The sequence below is a fragment of the Aptenodytes forsteri genome, unplaced genomic scaffold, assembly GCF_000699145.1.
Source record: "Aptenodytes forsteri isolate BGI_AS27 unplaced genomic scaffold, ASM69914v1 Scaffold257, whole genome shotgun sequence".
NCBI classification, from domain to species: Eukaryota; Metazoa; Chordata; class Aves; order Sphenisciformes; family Spheniscidae; genus Aptenodytes; species Aptenodytes forsteri.
In genome coordinates this window covers 6,196,316-6,222,429 of record NW_008795194.1, presented here as the reverse complement: position 1 = coordinate 6,222,429, position 26,114 = coordinate 6,196,316, and the positions used below count along the sequence as shown (strand labels likewise).

The 26,114-nt window shown below is 36.1% G+C and overlaps 1 protein-coding gene across 1 annotated transcript in view; it reads left to right on the top strand.

Moving 5' to 3' along the window:
- Positions 1–26,114, top strand: part of PARD3 (par-3 family cell polarity regulator) — a 428,182-nt gene that overhangs the window by 191,373 nt on the left and 210,695 nt on the right. The window contains exons 5-8 of the mRNA XM_019471891.1: positions 9,886–9,977; positions 12,697–12,780; positions 22,500–22,625; positions 24,021–24,403. Of these exons, the coding sequence (XP_019327436.1) occupies positions 9,886–9,977; positions 12,697–12,780; positions 22,500–22,625; positions 24,021–24,403 (685 nt within the window). The remainder of the gene's footprint in view (positions 1–9,885; positions 9,978–12,696; positions 12,781–22,499; positions 22,626–24,020; positions 24,404–26,114) is intronic.

The following is a 26,114-nucleotide window of genomic DNA, read 5'->3' as shown; positions in this document are numbered from 1 at the left end:
AGCATATATATATATATATATATATATATTTCCTGGATGCCATAGTAACGCTCCATGTTAGAAGTATATTGTGGGGTTTTTTTTTCCTTCCATGAACATCAACTTCTCCATATAAAATGAAAGTTAGTTTTTTGTTCTTTGCTGGTCCTGAAATCCCAGATCTGTATATCCTGGAATTGTGGAGTAGGAAGAACTCAAGTTCTTCAAGAAAACGACTTCATTTTGTAAAAATCACTCCTGTTGTGAAATAATTCAAGTAAAGCATCTTCTACCAATGCAGGGGCAATTTTCTCAATATATGTAGGTATTATATGAGTTAACCGGGGGGGGTGGTGGCATATAGACGCATATGTATGTATCAGTTAACATGATGAAAGGGAAAATAAATGGTATATGAAGTCATCAACCAGAAGTGTGGCAAGTGCCACACTCATGTTGGCTCACCATGTGGGGATGTCTCTGTAATTGAGGTAATTCCTGCATTATTCAAGGTAAATGATAAAAGAGCCTGCACAAAACCAGGCCTGGCCTTTGGGCTAAACTTTGCAGGAGAATTTGATTATACATTGACCTATAATTGTAGCCTCGTTTCAAATAAAGCTGATAACTATTTCCATTAAAAATATTTCCCATGATTCTGACATCAAAGTATGACTTTGAATCTGTATTTAATATGGACCCTAATACTTGTTTTAGACTGGCAGATCCTGGTGGTCTATATGTCAGTCTGTGAATCATATGACAAGAGTATAAAATTTCAGAGATTTGAACATGGAAATAGTCTGCAGATAAGCCTTATTTAAAACAAACAAAGAACATAGACTTTCGCCTGTGAAACAGATATGTTTTGGATCCTGAGGAAAAACAGAAAGCAGAATACAAACTGTAACTAGGCAGTTACACAAAATGAACCCATTTTATTTTTAAGGCAACAATCAATTTGAGGTAATTTGATACAGTTGTACATGGGTCTCTGAGATAAGTACTTCTGTTTGTAATACAATGGACACATCTATAATTTGTTATTGATCAGATCTTCAGAAAGCTCTTTAGATGCTTTGGTTAATACTGAAAGTGTCCATGCTATTTCAAATATTTAGCACATGAGAGGTTAGTACTTTCTTGTTGCATCTAATCTTCTAGTTGACTTTCTATCATCACATTGCTTTTTAAAAACTCATTTTAGTGGACTCCCCAACAGGCGGCACTGTTAGCACTGGGATGCCCTGTCTGGTCATGCCTAACCTTTTCTAGCTATTCCCGTTAGCTGTGGTTGGTTTTGTTTATGAGTCGCTCTGTAAGTGAACTGTCTCACAAATTCCTTACGTGATGAAATGTCTTGAGTTTTGTAATCCTTCAGATACTTTGCATCTAATAAAATGCTTAAAAAATAGGTTATGGGCTGCAATCGTTACCATGTGATAAGAAGAGGAAGAGGTAAAACTCGTCTGGTATCTTTGAGCAAGAAGAGGCGTTTCGTGGCTCAGCATCCTAAGCTGCTGCTGAGACAATTAAGATACATTTTAATACTACTGCTTTTCAAAGTGTCGTATTCAAGAGTCTTATCTTTATTTGTCTTGGCAAACATGAAGTATTATCCCCAACATATTAATAGAGAAATGCACTTTTAAGTGATTTTTGCCACTATTGTATAGCAAGTCAGTGTAGGAATTAAGAAGGGACCCAATATTGTCTTTATCTTAAGTCTCTCTTTGATATAAGAAATAGATCATCAAGGTGTTATCAGGTTCAATTTGGCAACAGTTTACCCATTTGTCAATGAGCAGAAATTTAGGGCACTGAATTATTATCATTATACTATTTTCTAATATGCTGTATTACGGTGATGCATATTATTTGTGGACTTAGAGCTGTTGCAAAATGGCTGACCATGAAATAGTTCTTGTCCTACAATAACACTTGAGTCTTCTTTAAAATGTCCCTTAAATGTGATCTGGTGGGAACAGCTACATATTTTTGTTATCCATTTGATATTTGCCATCTGTAGAGGAACCTTGATGTATGGATCTGTTACAGTAGCTATCAGTTTACAGCACACCTCCTCCCTCTGCCTCCCACCTTGGACTGTCAGTAGTCCTGGAGAAGTCACTGAAACGGTCTGGAGTGGGATGCCCTCAGTCTGGGGAAAACAAATCTTGTAGTTTTCACTCAAACAACGAATACAGTCTATGAAATATGATTATAATGCACATTGTGAAATGCTTGAGAATCAGTGTTCCTTTAGACGTTAGTATGGTTTTCTTTCTCTATCAGATCCCATTTTGTGCCGTTTCCCTTCTACGGGATTGCTGAGTTGCTTATTTGCAATTTTTTTTCTTTTTTTTCTTTTTATTTTCCTCAGTATTCTTTCTCTGCTGGTAGGCATAGACCATTCGGCTACATTAATTAACAAGCATGTTCGATCAACAACAAAAAAACCCTTTGAGTTTTAATGCATTTCATGCTGTTTGTTGGCAAGCTACCACTGTAAGGTCATGTCTAAGATCTTCGTTACTGTAAAGAAGCAGAACCGGCAAAATGTCTCAAGTGAAATTCACTAGCAAGAAAACCTTTTGTCTAACTTACTAAAACTCTTAAAAGGCTCTTGCACTTTTCAGTCCTGTCTGCAGTGCCTACTGTAAAAAAGAATTAACTGCAGCATCTTCTAGTAAAAAGCTTTTTTAGTGGAAGCTCAGTTAAATGGCCGAGCAGTATTTGTGTTGTGCTCCTGCCGTTAGCCTGGCTAGCTGTGCGATAGAGGTGTGTGCCACCAAATTATTACAGAATGTATGTGTGCGATTTCAGTGACATATTACAGGTTGTTGAGCCCCTAAAGACTATGGACTTCAGTAAACCTCTAAATTAATATATGCTACAAAATAATTGAGACAGTATAGGGCTTGCTCAGTTTTTATTAGTATTACAAGGCTTTTAATATATGTTTTAAGAAGAGTCATTAGGCATGAAAAAATGGTAGTTAGTCAAAACTGAACAAAGTGTCATATAGGTTTGTCAAAGGAAGGTTGTATCAAATTATATTCATTGGCTATCTGGTGTTCTGCTTTTTGGACAATGGGAAATCAAATACATCTCCCTCTAAATCTGTAAAAACATTTCCTTTCAAGGCACTTCACAACAGAAATAGTGCCATTATGAAGCCAACCAGTTTTAAGGCTCAGCTTGATCAGTTTATTAAATGGGAAATAAGAGATGATTGTCTGTGATAGCAGGGGATGAATTTGATATTCATCAGAGACCTGGGAAATCCCTTCCATTCTGTGCTCCTCGGTGTCTATATGATGTCTATTCACTGATTTGACTAAGCAAGGCAAATTTCATTTTAGAGTAGTGAGGCATATAGAAACTGTATAAATATTGCCATTTCCAATTGGGGGATGACCATCCTGCACAAGGATGTGAATAACATAGGGATGACTGGGATGTAAGGAGAATATTAACTCATATATATATACATAAAAGATTTGATTTTTTGTGTGGTTTTTTTTGTTTAAGTGGATGATGATTTAATGTAAGGTTCCTCTCTCCCTGGATTACTGATAATAGCAGTGCACCTAGTATAGGACTGATGTGGATTACACAAAACTCTCACCTAATTATTTGTGCATTTGTATGTGTTCAAGAGGGAGAAACCCTATTTTTTTATTCAATAACTTTTGTTTTTTCCCCATGTGATCTTTGTAACTGCTTTTCAGATTTGATTGAAAATTGCCATTCTCTGGAGATTTGGCCGGTTAATCAAGAAGTGAGAACATTAGCACAAAAGCCTGATGCTGGTATATTTGTGCTAGTTAAGACACAGGAAAATAGGTCCCTTAGGAGCTGTTTTCTATCAAGTCTGATCATACAGAGAGAGAGAACCTACTTTATGTTACAAGGACCAAATAAACATTTATAAAACACGGCTGCCAGGAGACTAATAGCAAATACGGTCTCTTCTTCCATAATCATTACAGAGAAGTGCAAGAGAATAAAAAGGGAAAGATGAAGGGAAGGGTATGTTTTAATAACACAAGTATTACTTTTGTTGTGTCCTGCCTGGGGAAAAAATTACTGGTGCACAGTCTTTCAGGAGCTTTTTGTTATTGATAATGTGTCCTACTCTACAGTAAAATCTAAAGCACCTGTTGGACGTTATATACTGTTCCTTTCTGTTTGGTATTTACAGTACTTTCACTCACTATACTAAAATTTAAAAAAATTAAATGCTATAAACCAAACAAGCTTGAATTCTTCTTCCAAAACACAGAGGCTGTGTATTGACAGGCTTTCGTTTGCAGAAGGGTGTATGACTTTTTATTATACATATAAACATGTACATCATTTATCATACATGACATCATTTATCATATGTTGCTCACGCTGGTCACTCTGCCTGTTTACCATGACAGTTGCAATTGCTTGCCATTTCAAGACCCCGCTTTATGTTGCTAATGCTAGTAAAAATGCTGAAAGTGTTGTATGAGAACATCCACCCCGTGCGAAAGTACTTCGCTGCAGTTACTCTGCAGACTAGTAAAAATACAAAACAGGTTTAATTATGTTTTAAAAGAGGGTTCCTTTGAATAGCTCTTGTGTACCTATGTCAGCCCGTCTTTTCTGCTGAGGCTGGATCTCTTGTTCAGTTAACAACTTCACAAGTCAGAAAAAAATTTGATTGTGTACAATGCAAGCAGATTTACTATAGTTTACAGCTAAATTTCCCAGACTTTCTCTTTTCACTGGATACATTAAATCTCAGAATGGCTGAGCGTGCTTTCTCGGGTGAGGGCTCTGCGGTGGGGCTGAGCCGGCTGTGATGCCGGCTTGTGCTTGCTGCGGGATGGGGCCGGGCGCAGATGCTGAGCACTGGTACCCTGGGTGTTTTGGCTTTCCATAATCCCCTTCCCGGCACTCAGACAAGGTGGAGTATTAAGCTCTCTAAATTGAGTGTAGGTTAACAGCAAAGTCAGGGCAGGAAGGCACAGGTGTGGGAAAGGGAGCCTAGTTGGTGTTGGAGGTGCAGGTAGAGACACAAGTGGAATGAATTTAACACTGCAGGTTGTAGAAGTGAATGAGGAAAATGGGCAGAAGGGAGGTCGGTGGTGAAACCTTAGCACAGCTCCATGCACACATGTATTACGATAAACTTTACTTACAGCTTCCCTTTCTTTAATGTTAATTTGGATTTACTCAGTGCACAACACAGTTGCTGTTTACACAATAAGTGACTCATCAGTTTTTTTCTCTTGTGTTGGTCAGAGTAGCAGGCCTTGCCATAGAGTGTTCAAGTCATTTGAAAGCAGAGTTACTCTCTTTCATGCAACCATTATCACTAAAATACCCAATCACTTTCTGAACAATAATGAAATAATTATTATATCCCTCTGAACTGAAAAAAACCCAACACCCAAGCCAAACACCTTTACTGCCATTTTTTTCAGTTATTGGTAGAATGGAGACATTGCTATTGAATTTGAGAGATGGGATTAAGTGTTCAGAGAAGACAGATTTATACATAACCCTTACATGCCCTCGGAGCCCATTTCCCATTGTGTCTGGCTGAAGTAGATTGTAATCGGCACTTTCTCAGACCAGGCGCCTAGAAATAAAGACTGCACAAATGAAACGTAGGAATTTAAGTGACTGCACTAACTTTATTCAGACTCCCTGGCTGCTATTGAGTTTTCTGCAGGTAATCGTCAAAAGATGAGGGAATGTGAAGAAGTTCTGCTTACGATTTGGGGGAGTTCATTAGAAGTGTATTGAACAGCAGAGATGAGTGGGAAAGTGCTTCTTTGAAGATGAAGTAGTGACTGGTAGTAGTAGACTACCAGTAGTAGTAATCCACAGTAGGCTGTGGATTAATCAGACGCGGGAGCTGATATTTCGGTAATGAAAGATAAAATGTCCAGTGAGAAAGGAAAGGCATGGCTGGTTTTGAGCTTTGGAAATGACACAAGGCAGTCTTCACTCAGAAATAATCTCAGAAAATGTAGTTAAAGGGACTATCTGGGCTCATATATATTGAATAAGGTTCTGTTGGCAAGTGTACTGCTAACATTTCTTAACTCTGAGTATTTTGTAATCCTAAGAGCGATAGGGAAACTTTCTTCAAAAATACAAAAAAATTGGCAACTTTTCATATGTATTTCATTAACGCTGTGCAGGTGGACTGTGAAATGGACCTTTTTATAGGCAGAAGTGCTAGCACTAATAGTCCATTTTGAGCAGTTAACATAATTTTTTCAGGTTTTGAGTCATTAATTTTATTACAGAACTTAGAACAATAATGAATTTTTTTTTATCTTTAGAACAATGACAATTTTTTAAAAATTTTTGCAACAATCTGCTACTGTGTACCTCTGCACAAAATTAACTTACAAGACAGGAATTTTGTACAGATCCATTTAAAAGTAAGAATAACTCTTTGAAATCCCTAGTTCTCTTAAACTAACTAAAACAGATTTCAAGAAGTTTCCTTTCTGTTTGATGCCATTGTTCAAAGTTGTCATTATATTGTTTAATCTCTGTATTAGTAGCCTAAATACATGGCAGATGGCATGGATGCTTTATGGAAAGTTACATCCGTGTCCGGTGGCACAGCGAGGCCCGGGTGAGAAGCCCTGGCTGAGTCATCTCAGCAAAAGGGAATTGGGGGAATTTTACACTGAACATGTCAGGATATGTAGAAGTACATTGGAAGAGGTGCTTTAAATTTTCCTCTGTGCTGTAAAAATGAAAAGATCTTTTAATTACTCTATTTCTATTTTGGAAAAAAATACCATTCAGTCTTTAGTGGCTGTACGTTAAAACCTGTATCTTTTGATATAGCAGGAATCGGTGTTTTTATAGAGAGAAAAGAAACCTTACAAGTTTGGGAGTTTGCTCAAATCAGTTATTTCTGAGAAATATCTGCAATAATATCCCTCTAGGTTCTTGGAAGCTTTCTTGCTCTTCTAAATGTCCTTTTCCTCATTTTACCTCGTGATAGCACATCCAGGTGGAATTTGCCTTTCAGAAGAAAACTACTTTCCAAATAAAGAAATAATTGCTTGATGCAGAGATTTTCACAGCTAGTTACTTTTCTTAGTAAATCAGAATTTTAAGTCAAATCCCTCTGCAGGTGTCCAATTTTTCTCTCCGTTCACTTCAATGTAAATCAAAATCTGTGTTATTTTGAGAAGAAAAGAGAGCCTGATTACTGTAATATTAAAGATTTTTAAAAGGATACATCATACATCTGTTGATTATGGCAATAGTGCTCTCATTAGGGTTGTGATTCCTCCCCTAAGCACCTATTTACAGGCACATGCATGTTTTTGATACAAATCTGTCTGCTGTCCTGGAAAAGCCAGACACAGGCGTGTGGGAGCTGCTGTTTCTTAATTGCTTGGATAACTGACAGTGAGTCTGGTTCCAAAACTTGCTGTGTTTATAATTCTCCATACAAAAGGCACAAAAAGTAGATGTGATGGTGCCAGATAGCATCTGTTTTACATAGCTTTTGGTTTGCAATTTCTGATGTGTTATATCCTAATATTAAAGGATACGGTATAGGCAGGAGGCAGGTAAGTTGGCTGTGGCCTTCATCCTGGCTGCGCTCGGGGTCAAGCAGGGGGATGCTCCTTCCCTTGAAAGAATAAACCTCTGGACCACCAGGTGGGACAGAAAAGAAAGAAAACTCCGGGATGTGCAACAAGTGGAGAGGCTTAAGTGTGAGCTGACATTAGGAGGCTCTGGGAAGGAGAGCAAAGATACTATCAGAGCTGGGAAGTGGTGGAAAGAAGGATTTCCACAAGGATTTAGCTCGAGTCTTGCACGGCGGGCTGTATCCCAGGAGGGCACTGAAAGTGGGTCTATCAAGAGCAAGTCCGAAGGGACTGCTGCAAAGACTGAGTGGGCAAGGGGAGTTTTGTTTACGGACTATACTTTAAACTAGTGAAGGGAAAAACTTGTGGGGCTGAAAGATGGTAAAGTGTAGGATCCAAGTGGTACTAGATGAATGATGCTTACATTGTACATACATAGATGTGTGCTAAAATGACACAGCATAAAGCCAGACGTGTTTGTTAGCAGAGGCATATCTACTAATAGGTAGGATGTTATTTCAGTCTCTTCTTACATGTGTATATACTTATCGTATGTTTGCTTGAAAAGACCACACATGGAAAATTGCCAAAAACATTGTATTAAGAAAGTCACATTCATTTGTGATGACCTTTTATCATAGCTGAGATTCAAAATTGTGTTTCATCAGCAACTCTGATTTTAGACTTGCAGATAATAGCTTCAGTGCAATATAAATACTTACGTAGTTTTCTACAGTCACCAGTGTCCCTAACTTCAAAACAGGAAACCCATGGCAATAGTGATCTGCAAGATGCTGTATGAAACAAGGTGGAACACTTCTTTTTAAAGTGAAACAACTCTGAATGTTCTGATTTTCCACCTTTTTGCGTGTAATGTTAGAATTGTGATGGAGATTTGAATATTTATTTATTTTTAAACTTTTTGCAGAGGTACATATAGAACTTCAGCTGAAATCAGTAAATATAGAAATGTAAACACTATCTTATGTCATATTTATGAATTATATGGATTATCCTTTTTATTGGGTTTATAAGCAACTTTTACTACATGGAAAATATTTTATTTTGAGTTCTTGTTTACATTCATAATGCAGTTCTAGGCAGGTTCAAGATGCTGGTTAACCTTTGAAATGTATTACTTGCCTAGTGCTTAACAGTGATAGATGATGAAGAAGTGCATATTAAAGCCTCTCAAAACACAGGATCATCAATCTTCAAGTAGCTTTGCTTCATGCAGCGCGCTGCTATCCAGGATACACAAGGCATATCCACAGCCCATGGAAGCCTGATGCATCCAGCCTCCTGCTTTTGCAGATTCTCAGTGGAAAGGTCAATTGGACATTACCAACTGCCTCTGCCTGCCTTTAATATCTCTTCAATAATTTAATATGTTGTCTGACTCTGTGTGCTAAACTCATAACCTATCACTTATTATTTTACTGACCTGATGGCTCTGGCTCTAGAATCTCAGTGCGTGTTTGAAACCTACTGTTCACACTTTATAATATTTTCTGTTTGGTCACACGGGTAATTGAAAGCATAAGCTTCTAATGAGTAACACAGGTATAAGAATGGTTTTAGATCTTCTTACTGGTAGTCCTTGAATTACCTTGATCTAAATTTGAAAGTACAGCATTCACAACTTTGACATTAAAATTATACATCTGGTGAATAATGTATGTACTTTTTGGAAAGTCAAATTAAAAATAAAATCAATTGGTTAGCATTAGAGCCTCACGTAACTCTTTGATGTCAGCCTTTCTGGCATGCTATTAATAAAGGCCCGTGATAAAATGTTTAAAGAGGTCTTGGTACTTTATGGAATTATACAAGCTGCATTTTCTTATACTGTTTTTAACTCTTTGCAAATGAGCCTCAGTGAGCTGCCTTGTGTGTTCAGTCGAGTCCCCAGTAACCTGCCCAGAGAGAGCTCGGGAGGAGTTTGCCCAAACACCGCTGACCGTCAGCTGCTTTTGTGCTTTTACTTGTTGACCTTTTAAAAAAATGCTGTCTGTGATAGCTTCTGTAGCGTGGCTTTTATAACTGTAGTAAAATTATGATATAAAACTGACTAAACTATAAATATCATTACAAAAATGCATAAAGTGACAAAAAACAATTTACAACAGTTTCAGACAGCAACAGAAAAGATTTTTGTAGTTGTGGAAGCACATGTTTCCACTGCACATGTGGTAACCCCAATAATCTGAAAATGGTAAAATGGCATTATTAAATTGAATTAACCTATTAAACCTAGACTTAAATGATTTTTTTTTCTCTTTTTTTTAATATCTAGGATGAAGATCAAACAGAGGACGACAACAGCAGAGTTGAGCCTGTTGGACATGCAGACACTGGTTTGGAGAATGCTACCAATTTTTCCTTGGAGTAAGTTACTGGCAGAACACATTGTTTTAACGATGAGTCTTGAAACTGAACATAGACTAGCAAAAAACTCAGAATAATATGAGTGATACTGCTCTTGAGAAAGTGGGGCAGTCCTTTTTAGGTTATGTGTCATTTTGGTTTTAAACAATTTGCTTCATGGACCTTTTTAAAGGAGATTTTAAACAGTTTAAAAAGTCTGTGTTAAAGATGAGCATTGGAAAGTTGACATTTATAAGTGCTGATGCTATAGTAGATTTTCTGCCTCAAAGAAGATGCTTATTTGATGGAACTCTGAAAACTTGACAGAAGGAATAGGGTCAGTGCTAGCACAAATAGATCAACAGGCGAAAATTTCAAAAGGGAAAATCTTAATTCCTGTCACCAGTTCACAGTCTACTGGGAAGATATGCATGGGGGTCACGTAAGTTGTGTGGTCAAAAACCTCGTACTTTGTGAATGGATCAAAACTGATGTTGTTTAGGACTGGGAAGCTCTTCCTAATTTTAAAAAACTCAATAAAGGATATTTTATTTCATCACGAGATACAGCAAGCTTGACCTTTTGCATTTCATTGCAAAGAGCTGATTCATACCTCACTATGGAATTAATGAGAATATATGCCTTCTACCCTTAATTTAAACCTTTTAAATTGGTTAAACTTAAATTTTAAATAAAAATAAATTTTCTGCTCCTATTATTTCTGGATTAAATTATGAATTAGGTGCAGAGGGTTTAAATGTTAGATAAATATCATGGTGACATCTATTAGGCAATACATGCTGAGTTTTACTCTGTTCCATTTACAAAATCTGTTACATTGTAAATTCCAAATGCTGTTTGCTAAATAGAGTTTGCAGAACTTCTGTCAAATTTAATGCTTCTTGGTGTTGCTTTTAAGCAACCTATTGACTTCTCATCATAAGCTACTTCATTCTTTTCTGTTTTGATATCATACTTCTTTGTATGTTTGTTTGAAGTAGTTGGCCCAAACTTCTGAGAAAATCAGGAACCAAAATTGAAACAATCTGTCTTAGGAAGGGATCATTTAATTTTGTTTTCCGTTTTACAGAGTTTAGCATTTGAATTTGGGATGGATTTTTTTGAAGAAAAAGTGTAAGAAAAATGAGTGCTTAGACCTTAAGTGTGTATTTTGGAAAAAAGGAAGGTTAACTGACTCAAGCAGTAGAACAAGTTAGCCTATACAGAAACTGAGACAGGGAATGTTACCAAATGCTGTAATGCCATCAGTCTTAAAACATTGGTCCAGGTCTGAAGAATACCACGTTTTTGGCTGACGTCTCTCAGCTCTCCTATTTTTGCAATACTTTCTTGAGCTAAACTGTGGCAACAGGGATAGAGACCTTCCATTTGTGGTGTTTAAAAAATGAGTTAAAAAAATCAGACACAAATTGAGGCATACAACAAATGTAAAGGCTACCTTAAAAATATATTAAAAAAATTTAATGTAGAAGAAATATAAAACAAGCTGTAACGCAGGATTTTTGTTGACTTCCTAACAATATGTGGTCTGGTTATTCTCAGAATCCAGATTAAGCGCGGCAAGCTTTCATGATGGGCCACCATATGATCAAGAGCTTATTGAAGAAAGTAGAAAATCTTTTACTGCTATCATAGGGCATTGGTCTTGCTCTTTGCTCCATTTCTAGATTAAATTTGATTTGTACGCTTATGAAAAACAAGCTTTTCAAAGATCTGTGTGTATATATGTAGTGCCAGGAAATATGGAAGAAGTATGTAATACTAGAGAGAGGCATAAGCCACAAATTTAGAATTGTGGCTTTCGTTCAGATCTCTCACTTCCAGATTTACTGAGAAGTTTGGCCTTCGTGTATTATTTTCTCATTTGGGTATTTATAACTCTTTATGGTTTATGGGCTATATTCCACCCTTCCAGATGTGGGCATATTTCAAATGCATCAGTAGATTTGGTCCAAATCTATTTCTAGAGTTTTTGCATGTCTCTTTCTGAACCTGTACTTTCCTCTTTCACTTTTCCCCTCTCTACAGCAAAAAGTATAATTGAAAACTAGATGCATAGTTGCTTCAGGAGGACGTCTGGTTGGTTTTGAATGTTCTAGTTAAATCTTACTTTGGAAACTTTGCCTAGTAGGGACATATAGATACAGCAAACTTCCAGTAAAAGACACGGAATTACAATAAAACAAATTCATGAGTTTCAAAACTGTAAGAATTTAATCAACTAAAAATTTAATAATCCTCATTTGATTAAGGGGTAGTTGTGTAAAAGCTAATGTTAAGGCTTAGAGTGGGCTCTCCCTAAGATAAAAAATAAAGCATGCTAGTGCTATGATCAGCTTTTAGGCTTTTGAGGAAAAATTGTATGTGGTATTTAAGGTTTTCTGCTTGGCAGTCAGAACAGTTTACTTTACATTTAACTTTAGAATAAGGAAGAAATAAAACCAACATGCATGCAATGATGATACCTATTTTTATATAGCAAACTAAGTTTACAAAAAAATTCTTTGATTTTTGTTTGTTTTATTAATTTAACTGTTTTTGATGATTGATCTCTTTTCATGCCATCAGATTAATCTTCAGGTACGTAGTATTCAACAGTGCTTTCATCACCATGACTTGATTTCTGGAATGATTTTATTTTTCTGTGTATGTTTGTATGGGGTTTTTTGGTTCCTTCACGGTACATGTTCATATTCCCTCATTCGTCATTGTCTCACAGTGATATGGTAAAGCTCGTAGAAGTCTCCAACGACGGCGGGCCTTTGGGAATCCATGTAGTGCCTTTCAGTGCCCGAGGTGGAAGGTAATGTATCGTGTAGGATTTTAATTGAAACATAACTTGCTGTGTTTTATCTTAGTTGTGTTAATTTTTGTATTGTGTACCTTTGCCTTCTGTAGAATATTGTATGTTTTTCAAAAGGCAGTCTCACTGACCGGAAGAAATGCAAGTTTACTGACTGTACTTGGAATGGACTCTATAATGGAAAGGCACTGCTTAAAATGAGTTAGAACTGCGGGGCTTTAATAGAGGTTCTGTTGTGATCTCATGGGAAATTGAATTATAAGGACGTTTCCTTTTGGACTCTTAAAAATTATAATCTGCTGCTTTAGTTCAGGTGGATATTTATGCAACATTTCCTTGCTGACTGTTTAGAGCCACAAGTTCCAAAATAACAGCAGGAGTCTAAACCAGAGGCATCCTAGTGGAAGAGAAAACAATCATCACGCTTTTGATATTTAGTGTCGACCCATCTGTTGGGGTTAAAATGAAGTAGCAAAACCAGTTGAAATGTTCTGGTTTTGGGGAAGGTGAACCCATTTTAGTTATATGACAAGCTGGAACTCCTGAGGTTTGAATGATTAAAAAAAAAAAAAAGTAAAGAAAGTAATTTACATTAAAGATATCGTTTGGGGGATTATATTAATAAACAGAATGCATCATCTCTAATGCTTACTTTGCTAAAGTAGAGTTTTAGCATTTAGGGTCATTAACATAGTCTCAGAAAAATAGCTTAACTTTTGTGGTAATTAGTGGTGGATTTGAAGCTTTTAGGTATGTTGAAAAAATGATAATTCTTCAGGTATATAAGCAAATTTTATTTTGGTGATGCATGTTCTAAGTATACACTGTATTTTCCATCTTTAGGGAAAAGGGGAACAAATACATTTTTGAAAAAGTAATCTTTGATTACACAGGTAGGGGTATTATGTTCTCACATGTCTGTTGACCCAGCACCAATTTCAGTTTAGAGCAAAACTAACTTGCTATATATATCTCTCAAAAATTAATATCAACCTATTTTCAGAGATGATAAATGTATTTTTCCTTCTATACCAAATACCTTCACAAGATTTTAAACACAGTATGAGTTTTATTTGCCATAGTTACTTTAAACCCAATGCTTTCATTGCCATACAGACATGTATTAATGAGAAAATGTAATTTTTTTTTAATTTAAGGCTACTTTTTCTGAGGACTACAAGTATTAAGAACAAACTTCTGTAATGTGGTAAATTCTTCTATTCATGATCTGAAATTTAGTAAATGCAGCGTGGGGATGGAAAGGGCATGAGTGAATGATACTTCAAAAGTAAGGTCACAAGTAAATCCCCTAAAGTTGGAAATGGTTGAAATTTTCACACAGTTATCTGGGATTTAGACAGTGTGAAGGCCAAGAAAAAGACCGGTTTAAGAATGTTGGCTACTTACTAAGTACTTATTTAATAAAATTGATGTTAGAAATTTATATTTTGACATTTTGAATAAGAATTTTAACTCAAGTAAAATTCACTTCCAGGCTGTTAGTGTGGTTGTCAAGTCTGAGGTGAAGCTTAAACTGTTTATACATAATGGTAACATGTAAAATGAGGAAGCCGTAAACACAGAAATAAAATATCTCACTTTTTTTAAGGACGCTAGCTATGTCAAGAGCTACGAAGAACTTTAAATTCTTTTTTTGTCCTGAGTTTGGGATTATATGGTAAAGTTTTATTACAGGAAAGCCAATTTTAAATGCAGATGTTTAGAATCAAGACATACTTGAAAATCAAATTCTGTTACAAGGCAAATAATTTTTATATTAAAATTTATCTACTTCTTCCTAATATTAGAACTCCTCTCATTGAAAAATGGATGGTACGTGCAATTGCTGTCTGAGTTTTTTTGACCCCCCCCAAAAATAATCTGCTGGAGAAGGGAGATACTTGGGTCCATGTCTTGAAAGTGCAGAGGAGCAGAGTTGGAGAGGACCTCGGATATTTCCAAAACGTTTCTCCCATGCTCTCTGCATTGTAGTGGAAGAAAAGTAGAGTTCATTGCTTGGTATTGATTATAAGCACTCGTGTTGTACTGCTGCTTTACTGTCAGCTGTGCCCACACCTCTACACGTTTTCAGTGAGAACAAAGACATTTTCTCCAGCTGCCTGCAGCCTGCAGTGTGGGCAGGGAAAGAAATGCACCCAACTTCAGTTTTGGAGCACTTGGTGGGGGTTTTTGGTTTCCTCTTTTTTTTTTCTTCTCCTGGTCCCCCCAGCTCTTTTGAGCAGATAAGATACACTTGGTTCTCCTTTTGCTAGATTCAGAGGGAGAGCAGATACTTGGCAGGAATCCTCTTCTGCCTACTTGTTTCTCACTCTAGCACATGGCTGCTCTTTGTTCCTCTTCTGGCTGTAAAGCATAATGCTCCGTGCTGCAGTGAACTAACTTACTTGAGCAGGGGATCTGCTCAGTAGAAACCTAAATATACAAAACCAAACACAAGACTCAGTAAAGACTTTGAGGGATGTCCAAAAGTAAAAGATCTGATGTATCAGGTAGCTTAGTCCATTGGCCCACTGTTGTTTTATATTTGCTTGGTGTTCAATTCCAGTTATGCTGTGTTTTCAATTTTCTTCCAGTTCCTTTCTTTTGCTTTTGCAAATGTTACTCAATAGGCAATGGTTATTAAATCAATAATTTAAAAAAGTGAAAAAGTGTAGAAACATACTAATTCAATTCTCCCTTTCTTCCCCTATGCAATAAGCAGGGGCCTTCTCCCATCAAAAATCCTCCCTCCCTCAAAGCAAACACCCCAAACCTCTAAAAATTATATGCCATAACTATGTCCTTTATTTATATTGAGGAAATATTTGGCTTTTTCATGGTCTTTTGAGGGTTTGAGTTTGGAGTAAGAATCTGTCTTCAATATTGGCTTTTGATCTTGAAGAAAATGTGTAAAAATCTCTGCCTTGTCTATATAGATGCTACTAATTATTTCTGTTCCTAGTAAAACTGAGACTTTTTTTTAACGGGAAAAAAAAAAAAATCTCTCCATAATTCTCTGGGAAAAGTACTATTGATTCATACAGACGTGGTCAAACTTTCTTCTATGGATATGTTTCCTTATTATCCTTCTGTTTTTACCTCTAGAAGTTTATCAGTCCTTTATTGGCCTTTTGATCATATGCTTTGGATAACAGAGTTTGTTCACCTTATCAAAAGGGAGGATGATATTCATCACTTCATGGTTGTGAAGTTTTTCAAGATAAACTTTTTGTTTGCAAAACCTGCTTGCACATTTTTGCAATGGCATAGATGCAGTGCTAAGCAGAATAGGAAGCATGAAAACGAAAGCAGAAAGAAGGACAGAATAGAAAGTGAACAGCAAAGTGTTTAGATAAGAGTAGAGGAAAGAGGAAATGAATGAGAGGAAAGCATAAAAGGAAAGAAAATTCTAAATCTGTGCAAAATTGCCTTTAGCGCCAATCCTTGTTTCTTATTAGGTGCTCAGAGAGGAGAGCAAGCACTCAGTCCCTTAAGAATAGCATTTGAGCCATCCTGGCTGATGGGGGATGTTATGTTGATGCATAAATGGGGTTGCATCGAGTTCTCTGCAAGCGTAGTAGTAATTATAGCATAATTTACCATCATATGGCTTTTTCTACTTTTAAGAGTCTTTGAAATCTTCTCAAGCTCTATACCCTAGCTGCTCTTCCGAAATCCTGCCATGTCTGTCTTTGGAAGGAGATTCAACTGACACAAGGAATATATGAGATAATATCGGAAATCTCTGTGAATAATGATATGGAAGTTATAGTCCCATAGTCCCAAGACTACTGTGATAAAACAGAACAGAAAAGGATTGGGATATTCATCTGAAAACCCCATAAAGAACATCCATTAATAAGTATTAGACACATTACTTTGAAGCAGAGCAGTATGTAGGGCTCTGCCAGCTTTTCTGCCTATTGAAGTATGCCACAAAATCCATGATAAACCGTACAGCTAAAACCTGGCAGCTAAAAATATTTAATCTCTGTTTTTATGTTATATATCCTAAATGTCTTAAAAATATTAAGGAAGTCTCAGAAGAATGGGGAAAAGACTGAATTTTATTGCTTTTTGTCAGTTTAAATGACAAATTTAACAGATTTTATTGAAAATTTAAAAACCTCAAATGAAGGTAGGCATTGATGTATACACAATCCCCGTACTAGAAAATTGTTTATATGTTTTTCTGATCTGTAGTTTTGGGTTTTTTTTTGCTTTTAGTGGAAGTGCCCTTCATTTTCTAGAGTTTATAAATCACCTCATATTTCACTGTAGAAGTTTTAGTCTTTTACTCAAGATACAAAGAAAACTAAAGTAATATCTAATGGCCATTGTCTATACTGAGAGTCCTTAATACTGCCTTCAAGGTGCTTCTCTAATGATTGTATTCATTACATTGGATCATCTAGGAGGTAGGTGTTATCTGCATCTCCATTTATTCCTCTACTGCATTTCCAACTTTAAGTCTCAAAGGTAGCTGTGGTTTTCAAAAACTTACGCATTGGGAAAAGATTCCCTGTGGTGTGAATGTAGCATTCCCTCACTCTTTTAGCTGAATTCAAGGCTTTCTTTGTCTGTTCTCAGCCTTTAAAAAGTTATATAAACTTAATTTGAAGTATTATTCAAGCTGAAAAGCTGAGGAGTAGTTACCAAAGATTGGAAATTGGTTCCGGACTTCAGGCATGAAAGCTGATAAAGTTATTTTAATGGCTCCGCAGTAGCGCCGTGACGTCAATGTTGTGCTAAGGAGTTTATGTCCAATTTAGCATTGATCAGCCACGATAATTTAACTTGAACAAACAAGCTAATTTGCCTACTCTAACCTCCGAATCTCAGGAAATTTATACCGTGTTTATGTTCCTGTAGAACTTCTCAGAGATCTTTCATTGCATGAAACCGCTACACATCGGCTTTTCAATCAATCCTTATTTTTGCCCCTTAATCTAGTTTTTGCCTTTTCATGTTAGTGACTTTACATAAACATCTAAATTGGTTATTTTCTCTTCTGTCTGATTTGATTATATTACAGTTAGCTTGCAGGTAATAGGTAAATAACTTCAGTGTGTATGTACAATGGGCGGTGATGGCCAAATCATATTCTAGATGCTCAATGTAATATTTTTATTACTCTCATAGTATTTACACTGTCAGTTTTTATTAAGACAAATTATCATCATTTCCATACAGCTGTATGGCATGTGGGGAGTTCACAATTTCAAAGAACTACCCAGACTAACTCAGGCAATTTAGATGTCAATAAAACATTCACTGTTTATTTCTAGTTTTATCATTGGTTGTAATTTATACTGAGAACTGAAATGTTAACACATGTAGCTGAGTTTATTTTAATTGTATAATTAGAGTAATGAACCTTGTGGAAATACAGTGGTGCAAATGCTAATATAATCTAAGATGTTTACATTCCTAATTAGGTATTTAAAACAAACACAAAGATTGAGCTCTGTGCTTTGATACTGTTTCCCTTCTGTCCCCATGTCAGCTAACGTTAGTTTAAAACAGTGCAGGTACCAAATTTCCATTTATAATTATTGTTTCGACAGGGTTGTAGACTTGCAGTGTTTTGCAAAGGTTCACAGAATATTTAATCTCATTCTTCAATTATATTTTATTAAAATGTTTATAATGGAAGAATTTATGTTAGAATACGTGTTGACTTAGTTTAACTGGAAGTGTATTGCAAAGGTTCACAGAATATTTAATCTCATTCAAGAAAAGTTATATTTTAAAATGTTTATAATGGAAGAATTTATGTTAGAATACGTGTTGACTTAGTTTAACTGGACAAGTTTAAGCAAATTCAAATGCGCCCATATATATTTGTATGCTACATGGTTGAGTTTAAGCAAATATATATAGACTTACGTGTTTTATATTAGACTAGTTTATAGGCTTTCAAAATTTATGTTTTCCTAATACAGGAAATATAATATTGAAACTGTAGTAGAGCTACATCTCCGCTTACCAGGATTAATGGTGGTGGCATACAGCAGGAAAAGAAAAAATCCAATTAGTTTTTAGGTTATTGCATATTTACAATACCAGGTCTACTCTGTTTATCTCCAGTTACTGCAACAACAAACATAATGCCTTTTTGTAGAGTCATAGTCTTACATCTAACCATAATATACTGAAGAAATACTGTAGGAAATTGGTTGGCTTTTGTTACTAAAATTTTCAGTAACATAGATTTTCTGCAAGTTCTAGGAGAGTTTACTCTGCTATGCAGAACCACATTCAGGAAATTGTTTCTGGAACTGTGTCTAAAGAGATCTTTTGCCCCATGTGTTTATATAAAAAAATTAAATACATGAAAAGGCACTGTGCGGATCCTGGTTTCAAATTTGACTCAGGCTGTTCACCCAGCCTTGAATCTGTTCTCAGTGACTTTACCTTTATATGCCTTGGTTAACCTAGCTCTAACATTTTTTAAAAAGCTAAATCCTCATGTGTTTGAGATGAGCAATCTTGCGTTAGTAGAACTTGTAGCCTTTCTTATTTGAAATTTTGACTGGTAGTTTATTTATGTGTTACATTATTTTACCATTGGTTAGGATGAGTAATATTTTTACTAGATTTGACAGCTTAGGTGAAGTAAATTTAAGAAATGACAAACCATGCATAAAGATGCATCTTGCATTAATAATTTAATATAACTTCAGAATGCAAAACAGTAGAAAGCAGCGTTTCAAGAAAAATGCTATGCAAAAACTATTGATAGACCAATTATCGTAATCATAAGTACACGGAGACATTAGGATGAAATAATCATATTATTTTGTATAGTGTATTATCATAGTATTAACTTGGGAGTGTTGTACCTTGTGTAGAATATGTTTTGATATTTAGCATATTGGTATTTTGATATTTTTTATATTTAACAATATAAACAAAGCACCTGCTGCAGTTAGTGTGTATGCTCTCGTGCAAGCATTGCATGCACATCCAAATTCTGAATTGTCTTTGGGCATTACAGAGGAGCACACCTGCATCAAAGTGCTGTTGGGCATGAGGTGAAAGAAAAGGAAGAGTAGACACAATTCTTTCCTCTCTTCCTCAAATATTTTAGTGGTTTTCTTTTAAATGTAGCATTCCCAATTTTATATTTGCTTGTTTATCTCTTACCCATTTAGAGATACCCTCTTCAATAACTTCACTTTGGGGCTCAAAGACATTGTCTCCCCAGAGAAATGCAACAACTCACAAGTGAAAAAGTCACAAACTCGTTTTCTAACCATCGGTTTTATGTGTATCAAAACTATAATTCTGATAAAACTAATGTAGTGAAGGCGTACAAGTCTTTTTCCTTTTCATCATTAACATTCATAACTGTTATTTTAGTGCTTTCTGCAAGTAACAATCATGCCATAAAACTTTATTTTTTATAATTATTTATCAGTTTTAAAAATCTGAGACTGTGTTGAAAGCTTATTTTAGTGAACAGAAGGAAAAAGGGATTGAATCAATATTTTTAAAATTTGTTTTGTTTTACTTCCTGTGACAACATACTTTAATCATTATCAGCAAATTTTAGTACAATAAATGGAGCACAATGAGGTCATTAAATTAGTGTGTGACTGTTGTGGAGTTTTAGAATTTTTTGTCATGCAAACTAATGGAGGATTGTGGGAAAGGCAAACAGAAGACCACCTAAAATATCTAGATAATACAAGGTGTTTCACTACCTTGGTGATCAGAAAAAAAAAACCATGGAAGAATTGTTTTTGCTTTGGGAAATTTGGGAAAACTGGTTTTGCTTTTTTTTATTTTCCTTTTTAATGGGAGATGCTGGGTTGTTGGAAGGAATCTACAAAAGGTGGAACTTTCCAAACCCAAAGAATATCAGCTTGGGATGGGGAGGGATAGGACTAGATGCACACTAGTATTGGTTGTGTTTTTCAATATTTTTTTTTTTTTTTCTGAAATGAGTGTATTCTAGAGAGATGATACTTTAGCTTTATGGAATTTTTCTGGTCCTTGTGCTCACCAGTGTTACTGCAAAGAGACAGATTGCTAAGTGCAGCAGCTGAGCTAAAGTCAAGCCCAATCACGGTTAGCATCAGTGACTGCACCCAGGTGGTCCATCAGGAACGAAATGAGGGTGGAAAAGGTTTGCCTCTGATGGAAACCCCGGACAGGTCAAAGGTGCAGTACGCTGGGTGTTTGCAAAATACTCCGTATCAGTTGGAAACAGAATAGTATCACTTAAATGTTAATGTCTGACTCAAACGTCATTTGATGATTTGTGTTGTCAAAATGCTTTATGTTGTTTTTCTCCTCACAGTCTGTTTACATGTAGAGGATCCTTTCAACATCATATCTTAATGTCTCTAGTGGTTCCAAAATGGAAATACTACTAGGATTGTTTCTCTTACTCCTTCATCTGCCTTGTAGGAGAAAACGTATGACTGTTCTGTAAATTAAATGTCTTATTTGCATATGTTTATGATAAATTGGTAAATGAAGAATTTAAAGTGGAAGAAATAAGTTAATTTTGCTTTTGTGACCCATTTGATGAAGTGCTCAAGTGCATAAATAACTTTTGAGTGCATGAGGAGCCCTTTTAAGCATCACTGACTGCTCATTTACTTTGAGGTATGTGTGAACTGAAGTGCTATGATCACTGAAAGTTTTGTGCTAAAAGACGTATGTGGTCTTGCAATTCCTGCCACGCAACCAAGTATTTTCCACGCCATACCTTGAAAGGACGTCTGAAAAAGTAATGCTGTTGACTTGGATGATGTGAATTTGACCCACTGATATGTCCTGTGGGATTTCAAAGTAAAGCTGATCTTCTTTAAAAAAAAACAAATGCAGTGTCGATGCAAGAATAATCCTGAAGACTGAATCCTCCTTCAAACCTAGAGTTCAGGTATAGAAACATCATTGACTTTTCACACTATCCCACCAGTACCTCAGAAATCCACTCTTCAGGATCCATTTCATAATTTCAGGTTGAATATTTGTTTGCCTTTTCTCTCTAAGAATGTCCTTAAGATGACACTGTGGCTAAGCACTAGACAGAGGTGACCAACTCATTGAGCAGAGGTTATCAAATGGTAATTGTCTTCAGTCTACTGAACCAATTAATTTAAGATAATAGGCTGAATTAAAAATGGCATTTAAGTTTTTAATTTCCTCTTTGCTGTTTAGTAAAAAAAGTTAAGGCTTAAAAATAAAAGCATTTGATTCGCATGAAGTTCCTGAATCCTCTCTTCATCCCTTCGTTATAGGCTGGTTATTACGTGAGATGACCCCATGTTTCACTTGCACAGAAGCAGTAGTGAAGGCTGTGGTATTCTCTGCTAATTCAGAAATTCAAATTTTAAGTTGAACCTGTTCAACTTCAGTTAAGTAGCACAAAAGGGGCTGGCTGTCAGATGTGTGGTGCTTCTTGGAGCTTTTACTGCTCAGACATCTAGGCCTTTTGCAAGAATGGACGTGCTATCATCACACTGCCTGTTCGTTCTTACTTCTAAATGATGTGCTTGATTCACCTAGGGTCTTTCTTTCATGGATAAGGGATAATAACTCAGGTAATGCTTATAAATTATTTGAAACTATGATATCCTACTTCAAGGTAAAGATGGTTTAAAATTTAGTTTCTATAGTGATTATGATAAAATATTAAATCAGTAGGATTTTTATGCTGCAAATTGTTAGAACAATAATAATTTGTAAAATTAATATTCCAGAACCCTGGGGCTGTTGGTAAAGCGATTGGAGAAAGGTGGAAAAGCTGAACAAGAAAACCTTTTTCGTGAGAATGATTGTATTGTCAGGATTAATGATGGAGACCTTCGGAATAGGAGATTTGAACAGTAAGTATACTTACCGCACGTTACATTGCATTATTGAATCTTTAACACTGCACCTTGCAGTAATTTGAGGAAATAAAGTATTTAAGAAAAAATTGTCTAAGCTTGCCTTTCTAATAAAGACTAGATACAGTAAGGGACGTTAGTGGTTTTTAATTAGCTAAACTACAAATAATTCAGGATAATTATTGTCATTAGAGTATATGCACTTCTCATTTGATTGTTTTTGCATGTTATGGATTTTTTTCTTCTTGCGTTGGTAAACTGTTTATTGTGAAATTCCCGTGTGATTATTTGCTCTTATACTTGCAACGCATCATGTTCAGTATATGTGGACAGCATAGAGACTTTATTTTTAACATTAACACACATTAACCACATTAACATGTGGTTTTGTATGTGTGAGAACTAAAGGTCCTATATGCAGAAACTTCCTGGAGAAGTTTGAGAGATCATAAATATTTGCTCAGTGGAAGTCTGGACTTGGTAGAATCCCGAAATGGTGAATCAGAAAGACTTTTAAAAGTGAAATCAGGTTGTAGTTCGCACACAGATAATTGAAAGAGAAAGCAGAAAAGAGGTATGCAGAAAATGAGTGATTTCAATGATGATAATATTGTTCTGAAAACCCTAACATGTTGAGGGCCAAAGGAACGTAATTTTTTCTGATTGCCCTATACTTAATATACATTTGAAATGTGTTTTTTATTTCTTTGACTCTAACCTGGGTTGGAACATGACCCTGTACCGTATGGTTGAAAACAGCTTGTCTCTGCTTGTTCTGTGGTTCTGAATCACAATTTGTTAAGTCTGTGAAGAGACTTGTTGACTTTGTGTACTTCAGATGGTGACCTAGAGCCCGATGTCTGTGCAGGATTAAGCATTTTTCTCCTATTTCTTAATGTATTCTGAAAGACTACTAACTTACAAAACATAAAGTGTAAACTAGACTTTTTGCAAGACTGCATGTACTCTCAGCAAATTATGGAAATACATAGTCTTTGTAAAAAGTGTAATTTTCATTCTAATAATTCTGTTGTCACTGTGATTACTGTATCTGAAGAAGCAATTATCAAGGTTCAAAACAAAAGGACAGTGCAGTCCTGCCATAGAACTGTCTGCATTTCAAGACAGTGGTTAAGCTTTTTGCTTTTCCTAGTCTGGTATTTGGTACGTCAGTTGTTAAGCATATTTAACCATTGTGTTACCCTGGGGCAATAAACCTTAGCAAAAAGCAGACCAAGTAGACTAGTGAACAGATTCAAGTTTTATGGTTTATGCTTGAGTGCAATGTGTCTGTCAGCTCGTGTTGCTTAATTAACATCAGTAATTATGCTTATAATGTCTTGTAGTCTGCCAGTCCTAATTTGCTAATTTTCTGTTCATTCTGAAACCTAGAGCACAGCATATGTTTCGCCAAGCCATGCGTACGCCGTTCATTTGGTTCCATGTGGTCCCTGCGGCAAATAAAGAGCAGTATGAACAGTTGTCCCAAAGCGAGAAGAACACATACTACTCCAGCCGGTTCAGCCCCGATTCCCAGTATGCTGACAGCAAAAGTATTAACAATTCTGGACTTCACACGTTACAAAGAATGTCTCGAGCGGGTAACCAGTCCGATCAGACAGACTCGTACTCGCAGCTACCTCATAGTGTGAATTCATCAGGAAAACCACCCTCGGGCCTGGTACCATCACCTCAGAAAGTTCTCACCTCCACTGCAAACAGTGGGTATAACGCCAAAAAGATAGGGAAGAGGCTCAGTATACAGCTCAGAAAAGGTAAGGCAGTAGTGCGCTCCTCATACAGCATGAGATATGTGTGTGTACGTGTGTCCAGTGCCATTGTATTGGGCAGGACAGCTTGCAGAAGCACAGGGGAAGTGATGAATTAATTTTTCAAGCCAAGTGGCTGAGTTGTCCCTGACAGCACGCCCAGGAGTCCAACCATGCATTCGCATTGTGCAGTGTGTTTGCAAAAGGCCGTTTTGAAGAGGGCTTTAACATTGTTTTCTGTCTCTCAGCTAATAGAGAAGTGCAAAGTGCTACAAATTCTGTTGGCCGAGACCCAGGGCGTGGTGAACTATTTAAGTAATAAAAGTAAATAAGCGAAAATGGCCCATATTCTGTACTTTACAGATATCATGACTTTTCAAATTGAATAACTGGTTTTGCCATTAGATTTTAAAAGTGTGTTGGATCCAGTTGGTAAATTGGGCTTTCTAATTTCCAGCTAAAGCTTTTTTTATTCCACTGGGATATGAAAGTCTTTGTTTAAATGGTTGAGTTGTAATGTGATATTTCCTATCTTAGGCCTTATGCTAATGTAGTTTGAATGGGGGTGAGAGACTATTTAAAGGCAGAGGAGAAAGTGGTGCATGCTTATCTCAACATCTGTGTTATATGTGCCCATGTAGATGCACTGGTACATCCGTGGAATTTTTATGATCTGTTAAATGTCCTTAGTGAGAAAATTTGGCATTTTTCTGTAGTAACCATCTAGATGCTTTTAAGATAGTTTGAAGTATAATAAAATGCCATTTAGATGCAAGTATTTCTTAGCTCTTGGGAAATTATTTTTTTTAAAGGATTATGCATGCTGTAAACTTCATGGTATTAAAATCAGCATGTTTAAGGTTAGATATAATTTGATCTCTAGGAGCAAGAATAGGGTTTCCATTACACAGCAAAAAGTTTACCAATGTGACAGTATTCTCCATGAACGAAAAGTACGATCCCCTTAGGATATTGTATGTGCTTATTGTTAATAATTTTTATTAATTAATCTTTTTACCGAAAGGTATCAAAGACAATGCATTAAATAATAGAGATTTTACAGTTTCACAGGTACCAGGCTACTTGTCACATTATCATTATGCTTTCCTTTCTATGAACTTCACATGAACCACCAGATTGCTGCTTTCTGGTTGCTGAATTTTAAGCTCTACAAACTTGGATGACATAAGGTTGAGTTGACAGTTTGCTTCTGTTGTTGATGCTCCTTCAATAAATTCTTTAGGCCATCAGCTCAGATCAGCCTGTTTGGAAAAACTTATTGGCTGAGTAAGGAATCACTGCGCTTACAAATACGGTCTCAGTCACTACGGTGATTTTTACCTATTTTTTTTGTGTCTCCTGAAGCCTGTAGAAGTATCACTCGAACATTACATAAAACAGTTCTTAGCCAGGAGTGGAAATATACATTTCATGTAATTTAAAATCACCAACCAATGAATACAGAATATGGGAACTCAGTATTTTTGCACGAAACAAATGTGGCGTTATAGCTGCTCATGAGATATGAGAATATAATTTTGATGTGTTATGGATTCTTTGACTGTCATGCGAGGTTACATTTTGGTCCTCTTGCACTGGATACTGTTTCATAAATACTCTCCCCACTTCTATAATGTAATTTAGCCTTGCTGGCACCAATATATTAGATGGTTTTGGAAGAAGATGCATGCTACCTGTTGATGGAAAGTAATCTGTA